The following is a 26,092-nucleotide window of genomic DNA, read 5'->3' as shown; positions in this document are numbered from 1 at the left end:
CAATCTCCTTCTTCTGCTCTCAACTATGAACCCACCTTCAAGCAAATTAACCAAAAATTATTACGTGTTCATGAAGCAGCAATTAATGCATGCTTTTTTTTAAAGTTTTATACTCGTCCACGTAGATTTTAAGCACTCATAACTTCAAATTAACGGTGGAAGATCTTCTCGAAACATTTACCTCTTGCTTTTCCGAGATTATTTTATAAAATTTATCATTTCTCAAACAAAGTGGTGAATTCTTTTCCCAAGCATTGCTTGTTAAACTTTACATATCAAATCATTATTTTTGTGCTTTGGCTAACTTCTTCTTTAAACATTCCAAAGGTTGTTGTGAGGTTCATGCAGAGCCATTGGATGATGAATCCCATGACCATGATTTTGTGAGAAAGGTTCTGAGAAGACCTACAAGAGAAGAGTGTCGGAATGAAGCAGCACAGAAGATGCTGAGGAGCATTCTTCAACAACGAGAATTAACAAAGTTCCTTCCTTTTGGTTTTCTCTTCTCTTTTCTCTTTCAAACACTTATCTCCACTTTACATGCGGTTTGTGGGGTTGAAAGAAAATTTATTAAATTGAATTGTCTGCTAAAGTTCCATTTCTTAAAGTTTTAAACCACTTTCAAGAACTGTTTGTTGAAGGAGATCGAAGGTGCTCGTAACAGTTTCATTGCAAAGTAAAAGGGAAGATGTTGTTGTTATCGCATGTATCAAAATCAAAGAACTGCGTCACAGATGAATGCTCGATACTATTTTGAAAAAACAACATAGCATCATAGAAAAGATAAGTCCAAGTTAACTTATATTATAGCAGTTATATCTGTATCAACCGGTGGATTCCAGCACGATCAAGTGAAATACGTAGATTACTTTTTTTCTCGACTTACAGCACAAACGAAATTTTGATTCGACATATAAGAGACTTGAAGATTTGATATCATTTATTTCTCTTCTCTTCTTACCTCCTTTAGGTTTGAAAAATAGGTTACATTAAATTCAATACTGCAACCAAAGTAGTTAAGCAAGCTTTATATGCTTTTTTTTATTTATTTATAATATTAAGTGATTATTTTCTTAAAATTAATTTAAAATAAACGTGCAAACAAAAATGTTCAATGGAAAACGAGCTCAAACTCAATTCAATGTTTGGTTAGTGGGGCTAAATATACAAATCATCTTTCATAAAATTAGTTTATATGTCGAAACACACTACTTTGTATTCAAATTCATTATCAGAACAGTTTTGTAACTACAAACCTGAGTACTATCACTTGTATAAAAACAACTAAGCATGCATGCACTTAATTTCAAATTAAGGGAGTTAATACAAATTTTCAGGGTTTTGTTCCTATACACTGCATTTTTGGCAATTAATTCTCGCATTAGGTTCGCATAAGTGCCTTAAAACAAGAAAAAACATTGATATTTTGTAATAATTCGATGATGTGCTTTGTATGTCTTCCTTTTGGGTAAAAAACAAAGGCTAATTGATAGTGTACTTATTATGCTCATATGTGGCAATTATGCTGCCATTGATAATGGCTGGGATGGACCCTCTTTTCTTTTTGGGAGAGTGGATTTAAGTTTTCGATCATTTTCCCTCATGAGCAAAGCAGTTACTCATTATGGAAAAGCTGCCACTACTCTATATCACTCTTATTTTCACTGAAAAATTCTTTATATACACTATATACACTTCTACCCCCAAGATAAAAAAATCTTCACGTATTATATATAAAGAAATAAATCAGAACAGAAACCTGACAGACCCTCTATTCCATGAGACTATGATCTAATGTCATTATAGTCATAATATACAACATCGGAACTGTTCGAAACACGAATCTCTCTTTTGGTTGATGGTTTTCACATTCACACACCCACCACTGCAAACAGTAAAAAGGTGAAAGGATTAACCTAAGTGGGGGAGTCTTTAACTTTAGGCGAATATTGTAACAGTTCTGTCATTCAAACATTAAAAAAAATGTGAACTTGACGTATGAATATGATACTATATATGGTATTTTCATTTATATAATATATTTAAAAAATATATAGCCGAAAATAAATAAAAAATAGTTATATTTGTGTAATGTACTTTAAACATTTGGGTGAATGAAGAGAGTAGAAAAGTAGGTGTAGAATGAAGAAAATGGAGCATTGTATTATCTTAATCATGTCTGGTGTGTACCGGTCCCTGGTTGGGTCTTCTAATTACTCATTTAGTGGACAGACAGAAATCATTGTCGGCAAAGCCTTACCAAAGCTAAAAGTTCATTCTCTCACTTTTGGTTGTCTCTTTCTTTCACTCTCTCTCTCTCAAGAGGTTGAGCTTTTTCACCAGTATGGTATGCAGTGCACCTCTCTACAAAATTTGTGGTTTCAAGGGAAAGGAAAGTAAATATAATGATTAGTATTGGACGACACTCTCTTTATACGAGAATCTTCTCCTGTTCCAATGCTCTAATTATGCAACCTTTTTTAATCTTTGCTTCCCCATTTATTAATTATTATTGTTGGTTTTACTTAATAGCTGACTTTATTTGTATGTCCTTTTCCTCTCGGAAGAGCATTGATGCTTGACAGAAAGGAGAATGCCGTTGTGACTTGTGCTTCAAGATGGGTACCCACACGAGCTACTACCAGTACTACCCATCCATCCACTCCTGACATCTCTTAGTTTTAATCTTCCTAATCATTCCATTGCAGCCTTTGTTTCGTTATTTTTCACAAAATTTAATGACATCCCAACCTTCAAACCATGTCTCACCCCTTTTACCATTTCTTTCTCTTCTGCTACTGCAAATTATATGCCTCCTTCTAATTCCTCACTTTCATCCAACTTTTAATACTTGCAAAACTGCCCAAATTAAGCAACCACCCCATGCCTTTTCCTTTTACTTAACATGGCAACAACTGCATGAAAATGGTGGTCACGGACCAACCACCATCTTAATATGTCCACTTTGTATAAATAATCAACAATTCTCCAAGACTTTAATTTGGTAGTTTCATGTGGTTGATTAATTCTGCATGCAATTAAGACTGTAATTAAGGTTTCAACTTTGTGTTAAAGTTAGCCACCTCAGACTAAAATGGATGAGAGAGAAAGACTTTAGCTGTTACTACTACCAGTTGTTAAGTAAGCTTCCTATGTGTAGATTGATTTAAGACGGTGGCTTCCTCTCTTGTGAGGGTTTTATTAATTTATAAACTTAGTCTTCACCCCGGAGAAATCAAGAAAGACATAAAAGGAAAAGGTGCTTTACTAAATATTATTGATCATTGACTAGATACAAGAATGAATAGTAAACAAAATTTAAATCGAACCACTCACACTTTTAAAGTTCCACGTCTTGATTAAGTTGCATGTCCCTATATATGAATTGAAAATGCTTCTTCTCTCTTCATGACCAAAACAGTGCATGAAGGTATGGACCACCCTAGAATTTTTACCCTTCAATACCTTCTTTCCGTTCTTAGTCAAAACTGGACATATATTTATAACCTGAATTGAAAATGCTTGCTCTTTGTAGAGAAAGATACGATTTGAACTACTTGACTACTTTGTTCACTGTTGTTTCACATGGAAGTATGGTACATAGTTTTATAGTACCTTTGGCTGAGAAATTTCTCTCTCTCATAACCACGACTCCAAAAAGTCTTCGCTCTTTTATGTATTTTCGACCAGCCCCATGGCTCAACTTGGTTTTCCTTATACGTGTTTGCTTTGATTTATATATATTATATATTTGTACATTTGTATATTTGTATATTGTCTGTGGTCCTTCCCCTTTACGCTCATGTACATATATATAACACTACATTATTGTACTATTGCTCCCTCCACAGTGACTAGTCAGAATTAATTATTGTTCCTTTTAACCAATTCTAGCTAAAATTTCCAGGCTCACAGCAGCAACTAGCAAGCATGAATATTTTCCTACTCAGAATGAGATGAGAAGTATAGCGAAAACCAAATGACAGTTCCTTCAACAGATTGGATTTAAGTCGTGAAAGAAACACTTGACCTTTTTTTCTTCTGTTCCTTTTTCTGTATCTCTTTCGTGAAAGTAACCCCTGTTATGTTTCCTTCTGTATCTTCTTCTTTTACAGTTCCCATTCATATTTATAATTAATTGTAATTCAACAATTTTATTTGTATAAATTTTTATATAAAAAAGAAGAGAGGCAAGAGGAAATTATAAAAATAACTCTGAAATGACTGATGTAACCAAAAAGTAAAAAAAATATTATAAAAGGGAAGAAACTGGTATAAATATAATTATAATAGTTATTTATTTTCTGTATTGAAGTGTATTTTATTTGGAGGGGGGTGTTTAAGTAAAACCATTCATGTGTGGGAAAGTGCTTATGACTCACTTTTACGGCTTTTTAAATCCTTCACAGACCTAATTATATGGCGTACATTTCAGCCTGGCCCTCAAAATTTATTCTGACCAGTTCTTTCTTCTTTTTCTAAGACAAGCTTTTTTGTTCTTAACATCACTTCAATCAACTTAATTCAAATTAATTTTAGCAATATGACAAGAAAACCTCTCTCACGTGCTGAGATTTGTAAACAAAAGCAAGTTAATCAGCATAAAGATTCCAATAAAAATACCTTCTCACTCCCAACTATAATCGAGATCAACAATGCAAGACATATCCAATTAATTAATTGGATGAGCTATGTGTCATAATCACTCAAACTGTATTAAACAAGTGCTGAAAATATTTTTAATGGCAACTTTATGTAGGTTGTCACAGGTTCTAATACATGAAACTAAAGTAGTAAATTAACCCGTGGTGGTACAAAAGTTGAACCCAGAGTTTCAATTTTTGAATGTTATTATTATATATTATAGTAGTATAATTTGCTAGAACTGTGTAATTCTGCAACGTGGAGACCTAGAACTAGATGCAGCATCATGGTTGGTGATGGATATGTTCTGTGAAGTGACTAATGTGGCCTTGATAGAATTGAGAATCCAATGCAAACTGTAGTTTGGGTTTGAGAAGCAGACCTTTTATAGGAATGAAGTTGCTTTTTTGTTGCCTGTTTGTTCCTGTACAAAATCTCTAAACGAGATATGGTGGGTACGAGTATGGCAGTTGATTGGGTAGCTTAGTGATAAAGAAAATTTTGGTTGGATTAGTTATCCACTTTCACATGATATGATGGCTAAGCACCTCTTTTAATTTTTGCTCAAATTACAAGTCACCTCGCACACAAATTATTTGGTACAAGAAGGGGTTCATTATTTTTTGAGTGGAGGAGGTTTTGGGTATTTGGTAGCACTAGCAACTCATGTCAAGTAGGTTTTTGTGTCTGCCATAGTTTTTGTGTGGCTTAGTCTTGGTGAATAGAAGCATACGTTGGACTTCACCAGCTCATCATTTATGCTTCGATGCTTCTTCATACTCTTATACTTTTGGGACCAACAGGATTTCCAACCAGATACTCTTGCATCAGAGTATGTCCACATATGTATGCTCGTGGAATGGAATTATATTCAGATAAGTTCCAACTCATTCCACAAAATCACTTATTTATCATTCTAACTGTTACAAATTTTAATTCATAGAAAAAATACCTGATATTAAAATGATTCATCTAAATGAGAGAAAGTCCCAATTAATTAAAAACAAAAAAGAAATTCCGACCGGATTCGAACCAGCGACCTAAGGATCACTTTGAGTTATAACCCACTACAGTCCTCCGCTCTACCAACTGAGCTAAGGTCGGACGATGTTTTTCAGTTTCGTTTTCTATATTAAGATTACTAACATAGAAAGACCCATATACCAGGGTGCACAATTTGGAGAACTTTGTTGTTTTCTCTCCTTTAAGACAATTTATGAAAATACTTACTTTAGTGATTCTAGTCAATAGTCTTTCGATTTTTGGTCCACAGATATGACATAAATTATTATGTTACAAGCAAAATATTCATTCACTAAAATACATTAGAGGTTTGTATTGTGATGAAAAGATAAGAAAAAATTAGCTTATAAACCATCTAAATTGAATTTATGTAAGTCATTACAAAAATAATATCCATACAAATGAAACCATTATGCCTAAATAAATTAAAATATTCATATTGAAATTAAAATAGTATCCAAACACATCACATTTTAATAATGAAACTAAATGTTGAGATATACGAATTACCTAAAGTTTCTAGTAAATCTAGATAGTGCTTAATTTCAATAAATCTTGTAATTTTCATTGTAATTTTCACTTTGTTTCCACACAGACAAACTTTTTATGGTTCAAATGTTAAGGAATCTGTGAATTATATCAAGGATTATATGTATATCTAAAATCAAGCAATCAAATATTGTGTGAATTGAATTTGATTTTGTTTTAAAAAAAATATGAATTAAATAGAGCATTTAGTTCATGTAAAAAAATATAGATATTTTTTTAATCGAGTTTATGTTCTATTTTTTTTATCTTACGCATCTTTCCTATATTTTACGTTTTTTTTTCTCATATTTTGTATCTAGTATTCATTTTAACCCATTCAAAATCAATCTTCAATATGTATATGTATGCAACTTTAATATAAAAAAATAAATAATGAGATTGTTATATTTAATGTTTATTTTTCGTTAAGATTTTTTTCCAATCGTTTTTATCTTATCCGTAAAGTTTTAACTAATCAGATCCGACCTATGCCACCACACAACCCCAGCCTCAAGTCTAAATCTTAGATGCTAACTAATCAAACTCGACCTATGACACCACATAACCTTTAGACTAAGACTCAAGTCTCATAGGCTAACTAATTAGAACCAACCTATGACACCACACAACCTTCAGCCTCAAGCCCAAAACTTAGATGCTAACTAATCAAATTCGACCTATGACACCACATAACCTTTAGACTTAGGCTCAAGTCTTATAGGCTAACTAATTAGAACCAACCTATGACACCACACAACCCTCAGCCTCAAACCCAATTTTTAAAGGCTAACTAATCGAAATTGACCTATGCCCCAACCTCAAACTCAATCCCTAGAAGCTAACTAATCAAAAACGAAAAACATGTGTGTATATGCATTGTGTGTGTCTTCGTGTGTGTGTGCATGTGCGTCTGTGTTTGTGTGAGTGCGTGCATGTGTCTGTGTGTTGGAATTTTAAAACTTCTAACAAAATAATATTTATTTATTTAATGTGTTATTCCCTTTTTCAAGTTTCTTCACAACTTTTTTTCCTAAATCTCAGTGCCTTTCATAATGGATAAGATGACTTCTTTAATTCTTAAATTGTATGTGTGTGTTGAAATTTTAAAACTTCCAACAAAATAATATTTATTTATTTATTTATTGTGTTTTTTTTTTCTTTTTCTAGTTTTTTCACTACTTTCTCCCTATATCTTAGTGATTTTCATAATGGATAAGATGATTTTTTTTAATTCTGAAATTGTATGTGTTATTGAAATTTTAAAACTTCCAAAAAAATAATATTTATTTAATTTTTGTGTTTTTCCCATTTTAAAATTTCCCCCTAAATCATCAGTGGCTTTTATAATGGATAGAATGACTTTTTTTAATTCTGAAGTTGTATCTTTAAATTAAATGATAATTCATGTAGATTTCATTTGTTTATCATTGTTTTTAGTCCATTTAGAACTAGCCATATATATTTGATAATGAGTTAAAGAATAAATTTTGCATCAAAGTTTTCATTCACAACCATTCTTGAGAATTTAAGTATTTCTACAGTTTTTTCGTTCAATATTATGGTCATATACTGTACATGAATTATACAATTCCACAGTAATTAGTGTATCCACTAATGTCTGAATAAAAGACTTATTAATTGCTACTAGCATCAATAATTAAAAAAAAGTTTCTCTTTAAAAATAACAAAACATCAAAATATAATATGTAATTATAATTAGACTTGTCCATTTTAATTAAAAAACACGCAAGGCTATTTAAATACAATAATATAAAAAATTGAGAACAAGTACTGCATAATTAATTTTTACATAAGTATTGTAAGACATAAAACACATGTTACAAATATAAAATATTTTAAACTAATAAATATATATTTATTTTTTTTAAAGTGTTATATCAGCATGCAACATATTAAAACCATTACGTTAATAAAATTTTAACATTATTCAGTTGTGAAATGTGTACTAATTAGAATTACTTATTTTCTATATTATGTATTACTTTTAGTTATATAAATAAAATTGAATAATTTTTCGAGTTTTTAAAATTGTGTGTCGTCTTTTATTTAATTCTTAAAATAATATCTGAAAGAAAAATGAATACCCTAAACTAAAATTAGTATTTCATGCTAGTCCTTGGTATCATTATGTTAACGAAGAAAAATAATTTGTTGACGTGACAGGTTAAGTGTCACCTTATCATCACATAAGTGTCATGTAGGTAGGAACAAGATTGAAATGTAATTTTGAAACTTTAAATTATTATTCATTTTGAAACAGTGTTGATACTGAATTTGAATTCTCATTTGGAGTAAACTTTTAAATGTATGATTATTGAGTATAATGTTTATTTCCATTTGGAAGAATGGTTTTCTAAACACGCTAAATAATCCATAGAGATGCTAGAACTTGTTCTATTCCTCAACTTTAATGTGTCAAGAGTTTTTTACATTGATATTTTCATCACAAATTATCAAGTACATATAAAATTTGTTAAATTTAACAATATCCACTTCAAAAATCATATATCATACTTTTTTAATTCACATAGTAAATTAAACTCTTTGTTTTTATTAATTAAGATATAGTCGAGAACAAATTCCTAAGCAAAATAAATTCATAAAGGTAGCATGTGTTAATCCATTTTTATGTTCATATTCTATTGAAATATACCCTATATCAAATAGCAAAAAACTCAATTTTGGTGATAAGACAATAATGTTAACATGGATTCCAAATCATAACCCTAATTCACCAAAGTGTGGAAAGTTGCATAAACAAAATTTTCTTGATTGAAAATTTTCAAATTACACTATGGTTGGCAAAAGTACAAATTACAATGAAAATAAAAAGATCATAGTGTAATTTGAAGCTTAAACATGGAAAAAGAGCATTGAAATTAAAGTCATAGTTCTCATAGATGATCATACATTCTTCAATTCTCAACTACGTTTTTGAAGAAGTCTTTCCCTTCACAACCTTATCTTCTTCACCACCTTCATCATCAACTTTTGCTCCTTTTTCTCTTCTTCACCTTTGACTCCAAAAGGAAGTTTCTCCACACTTGCCACTATCTTTCTCTTTGTCGAAGGAAGCACTTTCGCCAACGAATTGGATCCGCAAGCTACAACATAGACAATTAACATGCCTTTGTTCCCACAAGGTATAGTGGTTCAAATTCCATTAAAGAGTTTCGAGGCAAGTGATTCAAATTACATTTAAAAGATTTCGAGGACAGAGCCATGTGTACTCTTTGACACTGACACAGTTCAAGAAAATTAAAAACAAAATGAATAGTAATTTACGATTCAAAAAACGTATCAAGTATACAAACTAACTTATTAGTTAATTTTGTCTATACAAAAGATCAATGTAAAAAACAAATCTTACTTTGAATATTTCTTTTAAAATGATTAGAATTCTATATAAATGTTATCTATACTTTAAAAAACCCGAATAATTATCTAATTTATAAATAAACTTATACGAAAAAAGCAATTGTTTTTGAACGGGTTTGGGACCTAGAGAACTATCTTCGGTTGGTCGTTGATGTTCCAAGCTTCCTGCTTCGCCGCCTTCTCTCGGTCGTCTGGCTCATAGGCGGAGGTGGTACCTGCAAAAGACACTCCAACGGTCAAGTCAGTCGAGGTGTTAGCACTCGGGTGTCAGAGTACTGTAGATAATGACGTACATTTCCCCTTGGAATGTGTGTTATTTATATTACCTTAATGGGCTTTCATTGGTGGGTCGTATTAGGAGGTTGATTCATGTTTAGGGTTGCACTAAACAACCTTTAACTATGGATTAACCTTGCTGACTTAGTCAATCATTGGCTCGTCATCAAGGATCGGTCGGTCACATGTCGTCATGTGACATTCTCACCATGGTTAAGTGGTTAACTAGTCCAAATGCTGGTCTGATCGTATCAGTAGAGCAATGTATTCATTATAACCTTTAAGTAGTCCACACCATAACATATGAAAATTTCAATGTACCCACAAACCATTATAGCACTTGTAATTAAAATCCAAAAATCAATTCCTTAGGCCTTTTAGGACTGAAGATATTCGGCCATTTTCTTATTAATTTACCATACTTCTTGTTTATGGGCTACAAGAACGAATCGCCAAATAATTAAAAATAAGTTGGTAAAAAAATAATTAATTTAGAGGACACAATTCAAAAAAAAAAAATCTTATAAGAATCACAAATTTCTAAAAAGCTTTCTAAGTATTTTAATTTTGTGATTATTAGGAAGCACTTATTCCTGCGCTATTTATAGTCTATACATCATAACTTTTTCCGATCTTAAATTAAAGAAGACAGGGTCGAATATACTTGAGTACATGTATGTTATTAGCTAAAGTGGGAAGCCCTTCCCTTTGTTAGTCAAAATATTATTCTCCGAGTAAGCTTTTTTTTATCTCCATACAAGTAAATCCTTACGTGACTCAATAAATTAAAGATGTGTTCTTTTTATGGAACTCAACTTCCCTGCACCGAAATATTTCTTGAATCACCACCACCCATTTATTCTGAAATAGGTTTTTCAGGATGTTAAAATTACATTCCAAAAAGCCATTCTGTGGAAGGTGACCCAAAAAATACGCGGAGTGAAGAAACAAACACCCTTTTTGGTATGGAATGCAACCAATTCTTGTAAAACGACTATTTAACGAAGGTGTTGCTCCAACGAATAGCATTTACCAGAATTTTGTCAAAAACAAATTGTCTCTAACCAATGAAAAATTCCTAACATATGCACATTTTTTAATAGTCAGTGGCTTGGCTATACCACAGCTCAAATGTCCAAAGAATTTGTTACAGTAAATGAATAAACAATATGGTTACAACACGTAGATCATCTTCCAGTGAGTCTGTGAAGTCATATCTGGAGATCATCTAATGAAGGTTCCTGTGCTGTTAGCATCTTCAATTTCTACAAGAAAGGCGGTATACAAGGGCGGTTATACAAAATTGCAAAATAAGGAACACTCTTGACTTGAAGAAAAAGGTAAACATTTCATTACCGTAATATATTGTGCAGGATCGTCAATACTAGACGAGCCCAGAATAACTTCCCTTCTCAGCTTACCAGTAAGCTTGTGACAAGTCCTAAGCTGATGATTAAACAACGTATCAGACCAGAAAAGCTGAAAGGGAAAAGAGTGAAAACAACTTGTTATCAAAGTATTGTTCAAACCTCAGATCTGGTCGCTCCACCAACAATGAATACAAATATTCGTTGCCCCATCTTCTTGAAATCACTGGATGCATGTCTTAACACCGGATCGCTATAGGCCAACAGGAAAAAAATTAAAATTAAATTGAGCTTTGAAAAGGGTGGGGTTCTAGTATGCAATTCCAACAGATACTCAATAGTCCCCTACAAATTATCTAATAATAGCAAACTCGTATCGAACACAAGTACACAGCTCAAGCTGGGAAGAAAACGGTGGTGGCAAACGGGCTCATATAAATGAAGAGGAAAAAAAACGACTGATTTCATTAGAACTATTTATATTCATGACTTGTAATAAGGAAAAAAGAAAGTAAAACCTTGAATATCCGTCATCATCAGAGCCTCTAGGTTTAGCCCAAGTTGGTGTGCGCCTTGATCTCATCGAATGAGCAGGAGGATGGTGATTTACTGGTCCAGCTAAAGGTGTACCGTGGAAACTTGGACTAGGGTCATTTAGACAAGGATAGTCCTGTTTCGATAATTCATTTTTGCTAACCTTTTCTATGAGTTCCTGAAAAATGTGAACCATTCAGTCACCAAATGAGGCTCTGAAAGCTTTAAAAAGATCATGATAGAGATAACGTTATAAATTTAAAATATCACAGCATGAAAACATGGTGTCCTTCATTTTCTTAATAATACGGTGAGACGAAGACCGTAAGACATAATAGAAAATAACCAATAGCTGACTAAGTGCCCTTTCTATTCAAAACCTAGCTTGTAGAAATATTTAAATAACCGACTACATCTGATCCTTTAGGCCTTAGAAAAAATCATAGGCTCACTTATCATGCCAAAAGTTCATAAATAAATAAATAAGGAAAGAAGATTGTTCAACCTTAGTTTTACATCCCCCCAATAAAAATTTAAAAAATTACATTTTATGTGGGGAAAATTTTCAACTCACTTCGTACCTCTATTATGGGATAAAAACGTGACAACTGCCACGTCTCCTCTTCGCCAGAACGATCTTTCCTTGCTGCACGCTTTTTCTGACAATTTAAAGAAACACTTTTAAGAAATAACTTAACACTGAAAAATAATATAATTTAAACTATAAATTACCTTTACCTTGTGCATATCAAACTTCAGAGCAAAAGAACTCATCGAAGTCTTTTTGGTATCAGGTTCTCCCTCAAGCATTCTCAAATTATTTATTGCAATTGCATCATCATCTGTCAACCTTGCTACCTGAAAAAAAAAGTAAGGTTACAAGGTTATTGCACAATACCATCATTGATGACAGTATTTATTATTTGACTTTAAATGAACAGCAGGAGGCAGTTGACACCAAATCTAAAGAAACTGCACCTTCATCAAATTCAGACCCTTTTCACCCTCAAATTTCTCAGGATAAATGGACGCGAGAATCATTAACAAGCGTAACTTATTTTCACGTGTTGTATCCTGCATAAATATGGTACTCGTAAGAATTTTAATAAATAGAAAACAAGGTTTTATTTCTAATTTCATGACCATTTTTCAACAATAAAAAACTTCCTTATCCCGTCCACTAAGTTAGTACAAGATACACCCTCTTCATTTGCCATCTTAGAGTTACTTACTTCATTTGTAGTCAGAAATTTGATCACTTCTTTCGTTCCTGCATCTCCAAAAACAAGATCTTGCTCCAGCTGCCCTAGTTCTCGAAGTCCTGACTCCCTAATAATTCTGTTAATTTTTCCTGCAATCTGGACAACAAGCTCATCATTCATACACATGTATGAAAATCATGATGACAGCCCCTTCCACTATTAAAATAAAATAAATTCATTTAACCAATTAAAATCTAATAGGGCGTTGAGGGGTGGGGGGTTGTCTTTGCCATAATCTTAATGTGTAGGTGGATACCAAGACCAAGAATGGAAAATGTTACCCAGCATAATATTATGCCTTCATTTATTTGACTGCAAGATAACAACTAAAATTTTGAATAGACATAAACTTTTAAGCAGTACTGTTAAATGTTCACACATCTAGCTCTAGTTTAATTGGGAAACAATTCTAATGCTCGCGAAATAGGAATGAATTATCAAATTGTTAAATCAAGGTTACCTTGTCTTCTATGCTGCTGCTCAAAGATACACGATAGCACAAAGGAAATTATTAACATGGGAGAGGGTTAAATGTTTTTTGTCTATAAAAATTCTTAAATTTTGATCTAGTCCCTAATATCACCCAAATTTTGTCCATTCCATTTAACATTCTCATTCCCTCGACATAAATAAATAAAGGTCATTACTTATGATGTCACTTTCCTTTTCTTTCTTTTTCTTTGTCTAAATAGGGAAATGGTAATAAGGGCAAAAACAAAACTCAAACAAATGCCCAACTAACCTACATGCAACAAAAATATGGTATTACCTAAGTGTAAAATAAAAATTTCAAAAGGGGTATATTAGCACACCTTAGAAAGTCTCTTGCCGAGCTTCCAAGTGAAGATAGCACATTCTTTTTAAAAAGAAAAGCATATAATATAGTAGTAGTCTTTTTTGGAGAGGACATCATTGATTGCATTACAGCAGAACTAACCTCTACATGGAGGGACAGCTTGTCGATTTGCTCGCTGTATTGTGGAAGTGCTTGAACCATCTTCTGTAAGTCCCTTGTCGACATTTCACCACTACCTCTAAATGAAATGCAAAGTTGTGTGAAGTTTATGATGACAATAACTAGATAATGCATAAATAGATCAATAACAGATCTAGGCCTAGTTAAATTTTACGAGGGCTAAGCTATTTAATCAAGAAAATTAGTACGCCTCAGGTTATTTTTCAAATCAAGGACTTGACTATTTTACACTACAGTACACAGTATATATTAGCTTTTAGAAGAATCGGTCCTTGATTGGTATCAAATCCTTTATGAGCAAGTGGTCACAGTTTGATCCATCCATCTCTATTCCTTTAAACAGAAAAATTGAATATTAACACAAGGTAAAGTGGGCTGGTATATTCTCCATGCTTTTAGCCCAAAAGAGCTCTTGCAGGAATGGATGTGTCAACTGATATAAAAATATAAGAAAAATGCTATAAATGGTACAGATCTGAATGAAGAAAGGTGAAAATTTGAGTTTTGTTAGTTTCATGTTTACTTTTCAACTTAGCTGTTTCCCCTCTCCAACAATTATTAATTATTAGACATTCATGATAAAGTTTTAAATCGTGCAACTCGGCCATGCAAAAATATATTTTCAGATAATGTTTGGATAAAACTACGTGAGTGACAAAATGATAACAGTAAAAGAAAATAAAGAGGGGTTGAATGTCCAATGGGAAGTTCAAGAAGTGAGGAAGGTAATTCTCTTCAATTCAACCCACATTTTGGACAGCAGCTAAACAAGTTCAAACTGGTCAAATTATACACTCACACGGTCCAAATATCAATGTGAAATGGTATTCAAATGTGATATTTGTGGTAAATAGAGGTGTGAACTGACTCTAATATTTAAAGGTGATAGATAAACAGAAGCATCAACACTCTGTGTATGTGCCCCAGCATGCACGTACACATACACATACAGAAAAAAAAAAAAGAGTTTCTTTCTAACATGACTAGACCATTATGCATAAAAAACAATAAAAAATTCATATTGCCACAAGTCATAAAAAGCTTGGGATAAGAATTACAAAATTACACTATATTTTACACCAGTAATACAATTAGGTGAAAATCAATATCCTTTTAGATCACAATATGTCAATGATGAAAAATTCACACAAAATTAGGACTGACCTTGAACCATGTTGGATTTGTGCAGCTTTGTTCTTTGAAATGAAGCTGGTCATCTTCTCATGCAGTCGTTCACTAGCCTGGCAAGGCCATCAATATCATGTTGCTAATTGGTAAATAGAAGAGATGACGCTAAATAGTAAACAATAAAGCCAACACTACAAAAATCAAATAAAAAAGCAGGACATACATCTGCTATATGTGCATGACGAAGTTCAACCCATATAGGATCATGATCCTCCAAGAGAACCTCTTTTCGCTCAGGTGGACCACCAGTCTTGCTAGGAACCTTAAGAATACAGTAGATTTGCATTCATAACAAGAAAGTGAACATAACAATTTAGAGGGGAAATTGAAATTGTAGAATACCTCATGAACAAATTTATTTCCCTCCATATTCAACAAATCATGGCACATGGCATCATATGTCCATTCATGTATCAGAGGAGCAATCTACATATCCAGAATAGCATCCCTGTTATAAGCAATATAATAACATTTTTATTGAAATAATACATGTACGTGACTGGAAAACGGAGATAAGAAACCTGATCAATTGTTCTATCAATGATGAGCAACTCGCAGGTCTCAGTCTGAGGAAAATTAGGTATAGTTTTTTTATATTTCATAAGACAGTCCCAGACACCAGCAGCAAGTTTTGTAGAAATAAGATCATGGAAGGTAGTCATTGTGGTTGCATCTAGAGACTTCGCAGCACGAAAGCGGACAAAAGGAAACTCCTAGAAAGATGATTACATAATAGAGAAGGGTTCTCAATCTTTGTTTGAACAATTAAAGATTATAAATTACAACTTTTGAATTTCTGTCACAAAGAGCAAAGCATTGATTACATACTCTTAATGAAGCAAAAACAGTAGCAATTCGAGTAGCCATCACATTTAAACATGCAACTGCTTTTCGATTATTCTCCTCATCCCCAAATAGCTCCTCTAAAGCTCTTTCATTGTTTGTAATGAAGCCCTATATTATCATGACAAAGAATACCAGCAAAAGAATGAGGACACAGAATAATGGGATGATGATGACATTAGAGATTGACAAATAAATCATAAAAAGCATATTTATGAAGGCTAATATATTTTCCCTTAGGGGAAAGAACCTCAACAAGCAGGTTTCACGAAGTTAGTGTTACAACAATGTAGCTCTACAATCATTTTTTCTGTTGGTGGTGAGATATTGTAAAGGCAATATGCATGAATGATTAAAATTGCCAACTTGCACACAATATAGGATTTCCAATCCTCATATCTCATAGTACTTCCAATTTTCGATAAAACATTGATTTACTTACTACTAGTAATCCTTCTAATTTTACAGATGCAGCAATAAAAATATTTTGTTTGTTCAATTCATTTAGCATTGAATAACAAACTTTGCATCTGAACTCTGAGGAAGGTTTTCTTTAACAGCTAACAAATTCTAATCAATTTAACTAAAAGAACATTGTCCGTCACTTGACACTCTCATTCATGGCTTTTATAACTATAGAAATAAGGCACAGATCTTCTATAATCAAGAATGTCAAGATTATACACGTATTATTAGAAATGTTTATATTTATTCTCGTATCATATATTTATTATTTGAAAATATCAAATATCCTCTATTTATTGTATTGATTCTGATTTCTCAATATAAATATAGCACTCTTGTTGTCTTAGAAACATAGGTTTCAGCTCAACTATTTCCTATAGTTTAACAATGGCTATGTGGAACTGAACTGGACAAACGTGTGTTGCAATCCAACATGTCATAAATTTTGAAAACTGCTCAGATGTGGCAGAGATTTTGTTACTGTCGTGTTGCAGATTTAGAAGTGTTATAATTATAGAAATAAGATTTAGATCTTTTATAATCAAGGATATATCTTATAATCTTTCAGAATCCAGAATATCTAGATTATATATCTATTATTAGGAATTTTGTATTTATTCCCTATCATATCTTTATTGTTAAAGAATATCATATCTCCTCTATTTATTGTATTGATTCCATTTTATATCAATATAAATAAAGCAGTCTCAGAAAACACGGTTTCAGCTCAATTCTCTCTACTTCCTTTAGTTTAACAAGGAGATATAGTTTGCATTTATGTTAATAATAATAGCCTATTTTTAGGACATTTGCTGTATAAATAGCTAAATCATTTCCTTATCTAACTTTAGATTTAGCTGAATCTTTTTCTTATCTTCAACCAACCTTGTATTTATATATTGTTGTACCCCTTCTACATATCAATCAATCAGAAAATACAGCTTTTCAATTCTTTTATCTAATCTCAATGAAAACAAAAGGACAGTAATTTTATTCATATGAAAAGTGATGACATAATGACAATCATTGAAGACTATGGTGATCAAGCAGTGATATAGACTACAAATGTACAACCACATACCTGAGTGTCTATGGTAAAATACTCCAAGTTCATCTACATTGAAATGAGGTAACAAAATGAGAATAAGAAAAAATTGAATTTTTGGGGGAAAATTCAATTTCCATGTAGATCCAAAATAAAATAAAATTTCACCTCTCTTAGAGCACCTATACGAGGCAACACCTGCGCATCTTTTTTAATTTCCATAACCAATTCTCTGGCAATAGGTGAACTAAAGAAAACAAATGCCCTACAAACCCAGAATAAAAGAGGATTGAAAGCCAATTAGCAAAAGTCAACATGAACTTGCACTCAAAGGAGATATAGAAAGATCACATACTTCCTGTACAATGGTTTCCTTCCAGACATGTCTGACAAAAACATAGTTATGCTGCCAACAAAAATGAACAAGGAAATCATTAGGCATGGAACAATTCTACAAAAGCCTACTTCATAAAGGTTAACTTAAACCTCCACCAAAGCTGAATAGGACCATTTTACAGCCACAACAGTTCAGAATATTTATCATTTAACTTGTATATTTGTGCGTCAGTAAAAGGGAGAGAAAAGTGACAGAGTGAGAGAAAGAATAACAAAATAGTTATGTGTCATGATACATTTTGTAGATAAGAGAAAATAAATACAGTATAATTCATGAAATATTTAAAAGTAAACACGAGGGAGGAAGTTAAACAAAGAATCACATTCATAAAGAATAAAATAAAGAGTTAATTGCAAGAGAATATAAGAGACTAAAGGAAAAAGAAAGTAATACTCTCAAATTTAGAACCCTATAATCACTGAGATTTTATGTTCAACCAGGAGATAGGGAATCATACTAACAAAAATTACTTTTCGCATGTGTATAGACATTAGAGACATACTTCAAAAGAGACTCTGAAATATACATACCGATAGACATGCACAACAAAATTAATTACACATTTTCAATACATTAATGCTAAAACTGAAAACTATCAACAAAACAATCTCTCCTTTTGTTTTCTTGGCCAGTATTAACACAAAATCACTTCTCTACAAGTATTTTTCACATGTTGCCAAACAATAATCTTCAGCATGAGGAACTTCAATTTTTCCTGTAGAACTAACAGAAATCATGCAAAAAGCAACCATGACAGACCAACAGAAAAATCAGCTTTTAAGTCAACTTCTATTGTGCTTCTGATCCGTGAGCAACCTCAAATTAATTAAAGAGAAATCACTAAATATGCCACCACAAACATTGGAGAAAGGACAAGTACTTGTCTTTGGTTGGTTGTATGAAGTATATAGCATCCATGGCGGGCAACGGCTGCCTTCGCTTGTATATGTCTTCAACCACTACAAATATAAAAACATATTACACCGTCCAAGAATTAGAACTAGTGATGCAAAATATGGGTTACGAGATAATTATCTTCCATAAACATGTTAATTAAATCCAAACTAAGAAAAATATTTCTTTAATGGAATGATTGTTGTTCATTAAAACATATAGCTGAACAAGAAGTGTAATCAAAGCACAAAGCTTCAAGTTTAACAAGGGTGAAAACATCTATGTTACAATTAAATTTCTGAAGGCACAAAAATAGCATCAAATCTTAAAATCAGAGGCAGCTAATGTTGAATGGAAAGGAAATAACTCCCCTTGTTCAGAAGGTAGAAGCTTTATGAATGGGGATGTAATATAGGGAATCTGTTAAACTACATTCCCCACTAAATTGGAATGTGAACCAAAGTATAATTAATTAAATTTTTATAATGGTTGTATTAAAACTTTAACTTTTCCTTTCTTGTCTGGTTAATTATCCAAACAAAGGGAAGCAACTCCATTCCATTCAATTTTTCCCCTTCACTTCCCATTTTATTTCAATTCTTTCCTTTCCATTCCAATATCAGCGATTAGTACGTGAAGAATCAAATTTCTCCCACAGTTCAAATGTCATATAAAAAGGAATGATATCATACATAGTTGAACAAGGTAAAAGGTGTAAGCATACTCCTACATTTATAATTAAGTTATTTTTCTACAAGATGAATACAATAGAAGAACATGGAACACCTTGTTATCTATATATTTACCAATCCACCAGTTTCTTCATTACTGGTACACTCAAAATCCTGAAGCTAGAAAGGAAACAAATGTTCTTTTGTTAACTCTTTGTTTAGGTAACTTTTTCTTTTAATTTTTAGTAGAGGGAGAGCGCAGGCAAAAGGAGAAGTATTAGACACAACAAACTAACAGAAAATTAACCACGTTTAAAAGATCTTAAATATCTTGAATAGCATATATTCAGATTGAATTCTTTGGAGGATAAGTAACAATTTTACATTTGAATATCAGAGAATAACAAAACAACCATGGTATTCAACCCAAATCGTAGAAAATTAATAGAAGGTCTTCCACTGACAGTGGACAGAACAAACATGGTTAATCAAACTTGTGATTCTTACATGAAACGCCTTCATCAGTGATATCAGCCATCTTGCAAGAATGAGACATTATCTTTACAGTGAGTTTGTCCATTATTAGTACCTGCAAGCAAACAACTCATGAACCAATACAAGATGGTAAACAAATGAAGCATGATGTTTTTAGTCTTTTTCAAGCTCAAGCAGCTTCCTTGAAAAATAAATGAATGTGTGTGAATTAAAACTCTAGACCACTTCATCGTCACTCTAACACCATGTAATGAAACCAACTATTGCAAAAGATTATGCTGCCTAATAAAGGTTCATGAATGGTTTCAAAATTTAACACACCTACACCAAAGCATATAAGAAAAATACATTTAAAGGAAAGAACATTACAAAGTCCTAAAATCACTCTACATACATAGCAATGAGAGTACACTGAGCAGAAACACGTAATAGAAATCCCAAAAAATTATTATTTACTCCACAGCAGTGATAAATTAAAGATAATAAAGAGCTCGTCCCAATAAACTGCTAAATGTCATTGTTTAAAGGATTAGTGACAAAACAGGTCACGGAGATTGGTACTGTTCTATTACCATGTTAAGAAGAGAGAAACCGAGAAGGAATATAATGAATTTTGTGTTTTGTACGCATGAGTATTCTTATTTATAATGAAGAGACGCATTGACTAGAGAAATGGACAAATTATAACATATAGTAGGTGCACAAAAATACGACCTTATAAGTAGGTTTTGTGAGATTGAGTTAAGCTTAAAGTCCACTTTCTAATATGGTATCAAAGTCTATCCTAACAATATTTATTATTTCTATCGTATTACCCATGATTGAGTCACTATCAAACCACCCATAAATATTTAATCTCACACTCAAGATGTTTAGTCTTCGGTGTGAAGAGGTGTTTGGAAATTCCATATTGACTACAAATATATGACCAAATTATGGTATATAAGTAGGTACAAACCTCACCTAACAAACCTATTTTATGAGATTGTATTAGTCTTGAAGTTTACTTTCTAAGAATATAATAATGGGAAATATTTGGTAAGATATTTTCCTATCATATTATACCTCCCTATTTAATGCAATAAAATCACATCTTTAAAATAATAAAATCATGTCTTTAACATAATCAAATCATGTCTCTAACATAATCAAATTATGTCTCTAACATAATCAAATTATGTCTCTAACATAATCAAATTATGTCTCTAACAGTCATAACAGACAACCTTGTCTCCAAACTCATCCCCCATTTCTCTATCACACACTAATGTCTCATTTTCATTAGTTTTTCAAGCTTTCATCATGTACCCCTCGTCTAAGAACATATATTTAGGTTATGTTTGGTTTAGGAAAGAAAGTGAGAGAAAAGAAAAGGTGTAAAAAATTTACTTCCTCTTGTATGACTTGTATAGAACGCAAAGGAAAAAATATGGGTAAAATGACATAAATGCCTACATAAAAAAATGATTTGTGATAAAAATAAGTCATTTGCGGTTTTTAATTTACAAAAGCTTTCATATTCTGTTCTTTCTAATTTAGAAAGAAACACTTCTTTTGTGGGACCCATAACTTTGTCTTTACCCTTAGTACTTTGAAAGATTTCAAAATGTGACGTTTTCCCTTTTTTTTCCTTACAAAATCATTCCTCTTATTTTAGCTAAACCAAACCGATGATATAGTAAAAAAGGCACAGTCATCAAACTCTGCTGCTCGATAGTTAATCGTAGTTACAGAAAAATGATAAATTTTTCACAATAATCCCACTTGAAACTATGCTAAGCTGATAACTAGTAATTACTTGGACATGCAGCACATAGCTATAGATCCAATGAATTGAGAAACCATTCCAAAAACATGATTTAGCTAATTGAGTACGAGGTGAAATACTTCATAGATTTGATTTTGCTAAATCTGCCATTCATCCAATCATCAGCATCATAAAATTAAATTTCTGCTAAAAGTTCCTAGAATGAAACTGCAAACTAAAGCCAAAATAGACAGAAGGGTGATCCATCTGTATCTATGGCGAAGTAAAAAACTTGGGCAGAATTCATTTCACTAACAGCATCTTATACCTTCCATGTAGATTTTGAATCCCCTGTTTTTGCTGACCTGAGCATTTCATGTAATAATCCTGCAGAAAGTTTGCCATAAACGGAAATTAAGAATAATCAGATCAGAAAAGCAATTGGTCAAGGTTAAGTTTTAAGCAATTTATGATAAAAATGTTAAAAGAAAGAAAAATTACAAAAATATGTAATCCTTGCAAAGGAATTACTGACTTCAAATATTTGTATTATTGAGTTTAAAACTTTTATTCAGTCTATCAGCTAGAAGGATAAAATGGTGCTATATTGAGTTTGGTGAGTTTATATGGAATGTAAAGTATCAGAGCGATCTATAACTCTTTAAAGAACAATGAACATTATTTCAAGCAATTTCATTCATCTCGTAGTTTCCTCTTATTTTCTTTCAGGGAGTCATAAGTAGATATACAGTTAGAGAACAAATGTGATGCACAAGAAAAAACAAAATGATGATCAACTAAGAAATGAAAAGCATAAAAGGCCAACAAACAAGAAAAACAAATAAATTACCCAAACCTTGTATTTTCTGAACATGTTTGCTAAAAGGACACATCTAAAATAATTATGATCTACACACCATAAGGACACTGGGAATAAGGAAGACCACTTCTATCTTGAATGGATACAAAAGACACATTGCAAAGCAATTTAAGACAGAGTAAAAACAAAATGGCAGTGTAGCCGAGATTCAGACGAGCTCTTTGTTCCGGAGAGACAAAATGCTCAATAGCAAGAAATTGTCCCAAAACTCTATCATTCCTCTCTAACCATAAGCTCCAAGTAAAACATACATACTAAAATAATAGCCTTATCCCACTAAGCGAGTCAACTACATGGACCACATGATACTATTTACCATGAGATTCCAGTTATTAACTTCCCCTAATGTCTTCTTAGTCTTTGTCAATTCCTTTTTCACAGGATTACAAACTATGCAACCTACTCTCCTAACAGGTACTTTCAGTGGCCTTCTTTGTAGGCGTCAAACCAGTTAACTCAATCATGCTACACCAATATTTTCTTGTAATCGCGTACATTCATTTTGTAACATAAGCCATCTTAACATTCTAATTTCTACTACTCTCACCTAGCTGCCCAAAAAACTTACTCTCTTCAGTTTTCCCAAAACCCCTGACAAGGCATTTCAAAAAGTGCTCCACCAACAGATCCAGCTTTGAACAAAAATTACCAAACAACCTAAACAACAAATATGCGGCAGCTAGAGAGCATAAAGATAAATGGCTAGAAGTATCAAATTGAAGAAAAACACATAACGTCAGCATTTAGTGAGAGGTCAGTGTGTTCATCCAAAACCAACAAAGAAAGACTTGGCATAGAAAGGTGAGCTTAGATTTCTAAAAGGAGATTACGGGAAGAAATTAAGAACCAGAACTTTGCTTCCAAGTGTACATCCCAAAGAAGTCTAAAGTACAAATTTTAATATCCACTAAGAAATACGGTCAAATAGACTCAAGCAAGGCAATTCAGACCGGTGCAGCATAAAAAAAAACTCTGATATAGTTCCCCAAACAAAAGAAGCTTCAAATGGTTCCTATTTTTAACACCACAAACCATAAAGATCATTTCTGTCACTCATATTTCCATGAATCTATGAATATTATGACACAGAATACTAGTCTCACATATAGAAGTCCGATTCTTAAACATATCTGTAGCAATATCCTTTGACAATTAACTTCTACATTCATTAAGGCAGAACATCATATCAAACAAACTAGCATTAACCTTGTATTTCTTGCAGCTTGGGTAAATTCATCGGTGAAAAGAAAAGCAGCAATTTTCATCCCAAACAAGAAAAGTGCAGAAACTAGATACTAATGGCTGAAAAACACTCTTAGCAAATTCCTAGCTCCTAGATTAGAAGATCCCGATCCCCATTAAGTACAACCTTCGCAGATTTCCATAACCAATTTAATCCGTTGCTCACCATTACCACAACACAAGAGGCGACAGTGCCAGCACGCTTCACATTTTAACGCACCAGCGGCTGACTTGCATTGACGTGCTCTATCATTTAGCTGTTAACACTCCCAAAAGATAAAACATACACCAAGGGCAAATTGTATTTTATTCACCGGATCAGAACCAACGAGTAAGAAAATACGCAATGAGCATATAGCCTCCTTTAACAGAACCAATAGCGAAAAGAGAACCAAGCAAAAAGTGTTTGACTAGCTTACAGATATTTGAAGTGATTCGGAACTTAATGCGAGTTGATTAGAAAAGCGAATTGGGAATCAAATTAACTACAAAAAGGGAGAGATACTTACGCTCGCGGCTAACTTGTTTGAGACTTCTGGAGTCAGCGCCATAGGAGGAGGAGGAGGAATCGGAATCCGACATGGACATCGCGACCACGGACTCTGTACCCTAAACCTCAATCGTTGATCGATCGCGAACGGAGAGAGATCGCCGGCAAATCGGAGAATCTGATCAGCCTGCGAGCCAAGAAAGCAGGAGAAACGGAAACGGTTTCGTGAAATTCACTAAAATGAAAATGGCGAGGGAAAGGAAAGAGGGACACCGGAGGAGCTAATTGACGAGAAGAATGATAAATAGAAGCAAAGTAACGGCATTACTGAGAGTTGAAGAGAGCATGACGTGTTGAATGGTGCAAAGTTTGAAGGAGTTCCAATTCGTGAAGGCGAGGGTCAGAGACGAAGAAATTTCGCAGAAGCGGAGTGGACCGATTGAGGACGAGGTCCTGAACCGGAACCGCATGTTGCTGAACCACCAGTGGGACCCACCCCTAACGCCAACTCATTCCACTATCATGCGCCTAGGTGTACAACTGCCTCCCTTGTAATAGTCACATTCGTTTACTTTTTTTTTACCCAATTTGTTAATAATTTTAGGGAAAAAAGATATGATTGCTCATCGTATCTCATCTCAACAACCTTTTTCTTTTGTGCGTGGACATTTCGTTTTTCAGTTTTCTTTTTGAGAAAATTTAAGGTGGAAAACGGTGTAGAATTACTAACTTCGTAAACTTGGTAAAAACCCTGTACGTTTAAACAGTGATTTCGTAAGTTTATATTTATTTTATCCTTCAAAAATTGATGAAGACTAAGTAAGCACTTTTTCACATCTCTTCCTTTGCAGTGATCCAAAAAGAAATGGTTGACTATAAGAATTAATTAGACTTGTATTAAATTTTTAAAGAATAAAAAAGTTAGGATAAAGTATCTTTCTAAAGTATTTAGTACAAAAATAAAAATGTGACGCCAAGAGATTTGTCACTCTCACTTTCTTTTTGCATAAGGCATCATAATGGATACATATAGTAGCTATTCACTGTCTTATATATAAAAAAAAATAAAAAAAATAAAAAAAATAAAAAAATATATATATATATATATATGTATATTGTAGTGAAAATATGTTTATTCAAATCATTATTTCTCCCTATTACACCACACTAGTATTTAAGTATTCTAGATAAATAAGAAAGATTCCTTAATGACCTATGCTAAAAAGTAAGTTTTTCACTAGATCTTCGTTACAAAAGTTATATTTAGAATCATAAGCTAAAAACCTGAGCTTTATTAATATATAATATGGATCTGACAATAAATTTAAGATATTAGAACAAAAAAAAAATTGATATTAAAAAAATCATTACAATTTCTTAATAATTTTACATGGAACAGCTTCTAATACATTATACTGTGTAATGCAACCTTTTAAGATACAAAACTGATGCTTAATGTTTGCATCTCACCAAGGAGTTGTGGCATACAGTTTTGGATGGGTCTTGGTCAAGATTGTTAACTGAATATATCTAGAATGATGTGATTGATATAGTTCTCATAGATCTTAATTGTTCTTACAATGGGTTAAAAATGTCTCAGTTATTAGCACTCTAAGTTGTTAATGATCTTGGTTGATGAGTCGTGCGATCTTCGATCTTTAGTCGATGTAGGTGGTGTACCTGCAAAAGGTATTTTGATGCTTAAGTCAATACATATTATTTAATG

At 32.6% G+C, this 26,092-nt stretch overlaps 1 protein-coding gene across 2 annotated transcripts; it reads right to left on the bottom strand.

Moving 5' to 3' along the window:
• Positions 1 to 10,867: 10,867 nt before the first annotated feature.
• LOC137808018 (SNARE-interacting protein KEULE) lies at positions 10,868 to 24,932 on the bottom strand. 2 transcript variants are annotated; one of them, XM_068608907.2, is made up of 22 exons: positions 24,695 to 24,932; positions 24,386 to 24,553; positions 22,083 to 22,141; positions 20,020 to 20,101; positions 18,828 to 18,906; positions 17,906 to 17,956; positions 17,719 to 17,815; positions 17,587 to 17,619; positions 16,026 to 16,151; positions 15,719 to 15,910; positions 15,540 to 15,623; positions 15,361 to 15,459; positions 15,174 to 15,250; positions 13,971 to 14,067; positions 13,004 to 13,129; positions 12,750 to 12,845; positions 12,504 to 12,629; positions 12,353 to 12,430; positions 11,756 to 11,949; positions 11,400 to 11,490; positions 11,227 to 11,316; positions 10,868 to 11,135 (listed from the first exon to the last, which is right to left on the bottom strand). In XM_068608907.2, the coding sequence occupies exons 2-22, from the start codon at positions 24,462 to 24,464 to the stop codon at positions 11,082 to 11,084; spliced, it is 2,010 nt and encodes a 669-aa protein (XP_068465008.1). In that variant the 5' UTR covers positions 24,465 to 24,553; positions 24,695 to 24,932; the 3' UTR covers positions 10,868 to 11,081. The 2 variants fall into 2 exon arrangements, with proteins under 2 accessions (XP_068465008.1, XP_068465009.1); XM_068608908.2 differs by having other exon boundaries at positions 12,510 to 12,629.
• Positions 24,933 to 26,092: the final 1,160 nt, after the last annotated feature.

This window comes from Phaseolus vulgaris, chromosome 3 (genome assembly GCF_051622355.1).
Source record: "Phaseolus vulgaris cultivar YP4 chromosome 3, ASM5162235v1, whole genome shotgun sequence".
Lineage (NCBI taxonomy): Eukaryota > Viridiplantae > Streptophyta > Magnoliopsida > Fabales > Fabaceae > Phaseolus > Phaseolus vulgaris.
Note: the sequence above shows the minus strand (reverse complement) of the source record. Positions and strands in the feature narration are given on the sequence as shown.

Excerpts from the sequence above, each read along its gene's own strand:
- LOC137808018 (XM_068608907.2), bottom strand. The coding sequence starts at position 24,464 with ATGTCCATGTCGGATTCCGATTCCTCCTCCTCCTCCTATGGCGCTGAC. Across the intron at positions 17,620-17,718 it reads GTATAGGTGCTCTAAGAGAG|ATGAACTTGGAGTATTTTAC; the intron begins GTGAAATTTTAT and ends ATTTCAATGTAG. Across the intron at positions 11,950-12,352 it reads GTTTTTATCCCATAATAGAG|GAACTCATAGAAAAGGTTAG; the intron begins GTACGAAGTGAG and ends CACATTTTTCAG.